The sequence below is a fragment of the Lolium perenne genome, chromosome 1, assembly GCF_019359855.2.
Source record: "Lolium perenne isolate Kyuss_39 chromosome 1, Kyuss_2.0, whole genome shotgun sequence".
Taxonomy (NCBI): domain Eukaryota; kingdom Viridiplantae; phylum Streptophyta; class Magnoliopsida; order Poales; family Poaceae; genus Lolium; species Lolium perenne.
This window is the reverse complement of record NC_067244.2, coordinates 209,152,153-209,158,345: the sequence shown is the minus strand read 5'-3', so window position 1 is coordinate 209,158,345 and position 6,193 is coordinate 209,152,153. Positions and strand designations below refer to the sequence as shown.

General features: G+C 50.5%; 1 protein-coding gene across 1 annotated transcript; it reads left to right on the top strand.

Moving 5' to 3' along the window:
• Positions 1-1,886: 1,886 nt before the first annotated feature.
• On the top strand, positions 1,887-5,534 carry LOC127322471 (rop guanine nucleotide exchange factor 7). Its single transcript, XM_051351156.2, has 7 exons — positions 1,887-2,374; positions 2,489-2,605; positions 2,742-2,896; positions 3,950-4,024; positions 4,108-4,398; positions 4,495-4,842; positions 4,952-5,534. The coding sequence occupies exons 1-7, from the start codon at positions 2,083-2,085 to the stop codon at positions 5,366-5,368; spliced, it is 1,695 nt and encodes a 564-aa protein (XP_051207116.1). The 5' UTR covers positions 1,887-2,082; the 3' UTR covers positions 5,369-5,534.
• The last annotated feature ends 659 nt before the right edge of the window (positions 5,535-6,193 follow it).

Sequence of the window (6,193 nt, the reverse complement as noted above, 5' to 3'; positions counted from 1 at the left end):
CAATTTAGGAAAGACCCCATGGTGTACCATGTATAATTTCTCTAAACCTGGAGCTTAAATGCAAAAAAAAATAAGTCGGATGGTTAGAGTGATGAAAAAGGTAAGATTATGGGATGAACTGTGAAGCCCATTGACCCTTGATGTCTCATTTCTAAAATACAGTAACCTAGATGGTTAAATCGTAAATCCCCAATAAGCTTGAGGACTCAATTGGAAATCACATGAACTTTGTTTTTGGGGAAATACCAACATATAGGTTGGATTGAAATCACAGGGTAGGGACATAACCCTTACACAGGTTGACTTCAGTTCCAATTATTGCGGTTAGGTTTTTGTCGAATGGTCATTGCTGACGATCAATCATCCATCTAAGACCTTATGTGCCTCCCGTGGAACCCTCCCTAACCCTTGCCTTTCTCACCCCGCCTCCCCATTGTGCCTTTGCATCCCCATTGTCGATGCATTCCACATTGCCTTGTAGTGTTGCCAGGCTTTCCCTAAGTCGATGTCGATGCATGTGGCTCAAATGCTTCCACATTGCCGTTGTCTTAGACTCATCATCATTTTTATGATAGCAAAGAGGGGCGGAGAGGAAGATGTTTTATTCTATGAGAAAACTTTGAGGGCTCCTTTGATTCATAGGATAGAAAAATCACAGGAACATGAAAAATATAGGATTAGTATGTCACGCCTAGTTGAATTTTATAGGAAGATGATTTCTCTTTGATTGTGCTAAAGAAATTTTTCCATGAGATATGACCTTATGTTTTTCCCCCTATTAGCTTTGCACTACAACCTATAGAATTATTTCCTATAGAATATGTTCCTAGAATCAAAAACTAATGTAGGAAAAATTCTTTTTCGAGAATAGGTCCTGGAAGACGTATCAATCACACAGAAGAAGAGGCCGACGGCCGATACAACTCCACACACACCCAAGACGATACAAAGCCCAGCAGCTTACAACACCCCGCTACAAACGACCCGATGAGAACGACCTGCCCCCAACATCCTACCAAAAGAGGTCAGGAGATGGAGCACGGAGCCACCGAACCGCGTCACGAACCAAGCGAGACACCACCATAGCACGATCGCGACTCCAAGGCAGCCCGGACCAACGTACCTCCCCTCATGAGCCTAGAAGAGTCGGCGAGGAGAAGGTAGGATCCTTCGGAATTGAAGAAGCAACTGACTAGGTTACATCCACCACGTCGTACATAGCGCCTCGAAGCCCCATGCCCTGGCCAGCAGCCAACACCGGCAGCGCATCACAAAGTCCAGCCTCCAGATACACATCATTTCTATAGGATAGGATAGAATAGAAATGCTACACAATTTCTATGAATCAAAAGAGCCTTGAGTGTTTCCAAACCGGAAAACAATACTAATAGCACCAGCATTTCTATAACCTATTTCAGAGTTTCAAAGAAAGACATTTGCCCGGGCCATGACATGTGGATCGATCCATGAACACCGTCAGCCGGCCACGATTAAACAAAGAAATTGACCGTTTGATCAATCATGTTCAACGCCACTAAACAACTAAATCCAACCCAGACGCAACGAGGAATCATCAAACGGCCGGCCCTCTAGATTTCCGTTTCCCCGTAACGTGCAGATCCTGCAACCAAAATTTTGTATCCGCCTTCCCTCCCATACGCACATGCACAGCCAGCCCTCGACAGCGCGCAACGGCAAAAGAAGGCGAGCGCAGAGACACGTAGAGCGAAAGCAGCCAGTCCCAGTCGGACGGACCACCGCCGGGCGTCGTAGCTGCCACGGCGCGCGTCCAGATCGAGCAGCAGCCTTTGTCACTCTGCTCTCTCACTCACTGTCCGTTGCACCGAGAATCCCACCAAAACTACTCAAAACCCCAACGGTCCCTCCTCTCCCTCCTCCGCTGGCTACCTTTCACCTCTTTTAAGCCTTTATACTCTCGCCGTCTCATGCAATTACCCGCAAGAACTCGACCCTGCTCTGCCCCAGACGCCCAACCAATCCCGTCGCGCGTCAATCAGCACGTAGCATCAGACGCAGCAGCAGTCGTCGTCACTGCCTCCTTGTCAAATTAGCCTGATTGGAATGGCGAGAGGAGGAGGAGGAGGAGGCGCGGCCGAGGAGGAAGAGGAGGAGGAGGAGATGGCGGTGAGCGAGACGCTCACGGCGGACTCCGTCGACGAGGAGCGCCGCCGCGGGAGCAGCTCCAGCGCCAGCTCCGTGGCCGCCTCCAGCGAGTCCTACTGCCCGCCCGACGAGTGGCAGCAGGTCGCCATCAAGACCTGCGTCACCGACGACGCCATGCCCAAGCCGCCGCCCGGCGAGAAGAAGCCGCCGCCCGCCGGCGACGCGTGCGCCGAGCGGCACAGAGCCCCAGGTGCGTACAATAAACAGAATCCTCCCTTTAATTTCGAAACGTCGATTCAGACCCAGCACCGCAGCGGTACCAGCAGCCTCGTTGACCGTGCGGCGGGTTAATTTTTGGCCGCAGAGCTGGAGCTGATGAAGGAGCGGTTCTCGAAGCTGCTGCTGGGCGAGGACATGTCCGGGAGCGGCAAGGGCGTCTGCACCGCGCTCGCCATCTCCAACGCCATCACCAACCTCTGCGGTGAGTGGAGCCACATTCTGTTTCTGGGCTTGCCCGTCCGATACGTTGGAATTCGCGCGCGAACTGGCCTTTTGTCGATCGGAGGGGACAGAGCTCTGACGCGCTGGTCGGCCGGCGCCGTTCCTTGCGCTTGCAGCGACGATTTTCGGGCAGCTGTGGAGGCTGGAGCCGCTGGCGCCGGAGAAGAAGGCCATGTGGCGGCGGGAGATGGACTGGCTGCTCTGCGTCAGCGACCACATTGTCGAGCTCGTGCCCACATGGCAGACCTTCCCTGACGGGACGAGGCTTGAGGTAACTCAAGACTGACAGAGCTGTAACATTTCCCATGTCATGTTAAACTTCGTTCAATGCGTTGATTTCTGCTACTAAGTAGTGTTTGTCTTGCTGTTCATGAGCAAGTAGATCACGGAGTTACTTAAGTTGGTCCGTGTTCTACGGATGCATAGATCGAGCGCAAATCCGCTAATAATTCGAATTCAACTTGGACGCGGACCACTGAAAATACTAGCCATTACGTGTAAACGTGTTTAGCCGTTTGATTGTACTTAATCTCGTTTATTGTACTACTAAGACGGTTGGGCGCATTTGAGGTCCAAAGAGTAAAGGCTACATGAATGTGCTGTCCGTTTGGTCCTTCAATTTGGCGTGGTTCATCAAATTTCAATGTCACCAGCTGCCGCATGTTGCGTCCCTTGCTAGCACTACTCCTACCAAGATTGAGAGTAAATAAAGATCACAAAACGAGTGCAGAATTTTGGATCCAGGACTCCACAGTCATTTTTATTTAAAAAAACGAAATACTCTCGATGTAGCTAGTGAGGTATTCCACAAACGAGCAAAAATATTAGTTTGAAATACTTTGCGTTCTTAGCTACACAAAGATGGCAAAGATTGTGGATCTGAGTATGCATATTTTCAAATGTTATCAGATTTTGTCATTTTTGTGTAGCCCACACTGCAAAGAATTTCGCATGGAAATGTTGCATGCTTGTTGGATACATCATTGAGTATGTCCAGAATTTTTGTTCAGTTTTCCTAGACTTGTAAGTATGAATTTTAAAGTTTTAGAATGTAGGGATAACCGTAGTTCGGGAGCCAAAGACACTTTTTGTTAAAACCCCGCATGTATACATAGTGTTGCAAATTTCATTATAAGCTCAAATAATGATTGCCATGAACACTAGTGTACTAAATTTTGCATGTATAGATAGTGCGGCAATTTTCTTTACGAGCTCAAATAATGATTGTCATGAACACTAGCACTACATCGCGTGTGGCTTTTTCAGCTGAAATCAGAAGATTGCACTACCTGTTTGGCACTTACGGTGGATCATCCATTTGCAGATCATGACGAGCAGGCCCCGATCCGATCTGTACATCAATCTGCCGGCGCTCCGGAAGCTAGACCACATGCTGCTCGTGAGTTCAACAAAAGAAAACTGTTTGATTCTTCAGACAAACGAATCGTGGAACATCTGTCTGACGAGAACCCTCTGTTGCAGGAAACACTGGAGAGTTTCAGGGACACCGAGTTTTGGTACGTCGACCAGGGGATATGCGCGCCGGACTGCGACGGTTCAGCCTCGTTCCGGAGGCCGGTCCACCGCCGTGACGAGAAGTGGTGGCTGCCCGTGCCTCGACTGGCCCCCGGCGGCCTCCGCGAGGCCACCAGGACGCAGCTGGAGCACAAGCGCGACTGCGCCAACCAGATCCTCAAGGCCGCCATGGCCATCAACAGCAACGCCTTGGCAGAGATGGACGTCCCCGACTCGTACCACGACTCCCTGCCAAAGGTTGCAACGCGGCAGAGACACTGTCCTCTGCTCATTTTCTACATGCCCGTTCTCAATTCTCAAGTCCATTTTCTGACGAATACATTTGGGTTTCAGAATGGGCGCGCCACGCTTGGCGACATCATATACCGGTACATCACGTCGGAGCAGTTCTCTCCCGACTGCCTCCTCGACTGCCTGGACCTCTCGTCCGAGTACCAGGCCGTGGAGATCGCCAACCGTGTCGAGGCCTCCATCTACGTATGGCGCCGGAGGGGAACCGCCGCCGGCAGGTCGGCGGGCACCAAGTCGTCTTGGGGCATCGTCAAGGAGATGATCATGGACACGGAGAAGCGAGGGGACCTGCTCGCCGAACGAGCCGAGGGCCTGTTGATTTCACTCAAGCAGAGGTTCCCAGGGCTGACGCAGACGAGCTTGGACATGAGCAAGATCCAATACAACAAGGTCTGTCAAAGGTGTCGGTGCAATAAGACACTCCATCGTTTAGTGTCGACGTGTTCATTGGTTAGCTGATGAACTGATCGTGTACTAACAATTTTTTTCCTCTGATCAGGATGTGGGGAAATCGATCCTGGAGAGCTACTCGCGGGTTCTGGAGAGCCTGGCCTCCAACATCATCGCGCGCATCGACGACCTGCTCTACGTGGACGAGCTAACCAAGCAGACCGACCAACCTCCCGCCGGTGCCAAGGTTTCCTCCTGCAAGAACAGCAAGGCTGTCAACGCGCCGTTGCCAGCGTACCCGGTGCCCGTCTCGGGCACGGCGTACGCCACGCCGAGCTTCTCGCCGGCGCAGCTGTCTAGTCCGTCCAAGATCGGGAGGGCGCTGCTGGTCGACAGGCGGGCGCACCACGGCAGGGCCTCCAAAAGGTCCTTGCTGGCAGTGGCAGACCACGGCGGCGGCGCGGAGGTCAAGGGGATGCTCGTCACCAGCGCCGTGTTCGACGCCCCGTTGGCCACGGAGCTGTGAGGCCCCGCTTGGCCCGAGCATTTGTAGTGTGTTTGATTTCGACGAGAATGCAACCCCCTTCGGCCGGCGGCTTCTCCATGTACATCTTCGTGTTTGTTGTTTGCGTGGTTTCTTGCCACGTGTTACTTTTGTTAGTCTAGTAAAATTTGTAATGCTTTTGGCACTCCGTGGTGCCTCCGCATAGTCTTTAGCGTTGTCGGCTAAGAGCAAGTTTAATAGTATAAGCCATATGCCATGTCATTTGTAGCTAACATAAAGCCAACATGTATAATAGTGAGCTATAATCATGTACTACTTTATCAATGGATGACCCACATTTCACTCTCACAAAGTGCCTAGGAGCACGTGCTAGAGCTGGCTCTTGCATGAGAGCCCACTCCTCTTCTCTCTCCTTCTCTCTCTCCTCCAACTAAGCATGAATATATTATTTTAACCCTTATAGTCAGCTGATTAGGATTTATTATACTTGCTCTTAAGTGTTCAGTTCAATGTTCGTCAGATGATCGAAGAGCACCGCGTGTATGTCAATGACGAAGCAAGGCAAGCAGAGAAGTTTCATGTGTGTGTACAACCAGTCACACGCGCCGCAGCTCCCTCTAATGTTTTAGGGATAAATTCAACTAGCATTTTCTCCCGTCTAATCTATTTGAAAATGCAATGTTATATTGTTCACTTTTCTAAGGAAATGTGGTAGAGGACATCTCCTCGTTATACTTGATTTACAGTATTAAATTTTGTACTTCTCAGCAAACAACTTTAGGGATAAAAAAAATAGCAGGACGATTGATGGGCGGGTGCATTTATTAGAGATGTAACATCGACCAA

What these genes read in the sequence shown, in the direction of transcription:
- LOC127322471 (XM_051351156.2), top strand. Translation starts at nt 2,083, where the DNA reads ATGGCGAGAGGAGGAGGAGGAGGAGGCGCGGCCGAGGAGGAAGAGGAG. An exon ending in CGAGCGGCACAGAGCCCCAG is followed by an intron (nt 2,375 to 2,488) that starts GTGCGTACAATA and finishes TTTTGGCCGCAG; the next exon opens with AGCTGGAGCTGATGAAGGAG. An exon ending in CTGACGGGACGAGGCTTGAG is followed by an intron (nt 2,897 to 3,949) that starts GTAACTCAAGAC and finishes ATCCATTTGCAG; the next exon opens with ATCATGACGAGCAGGCCCCG.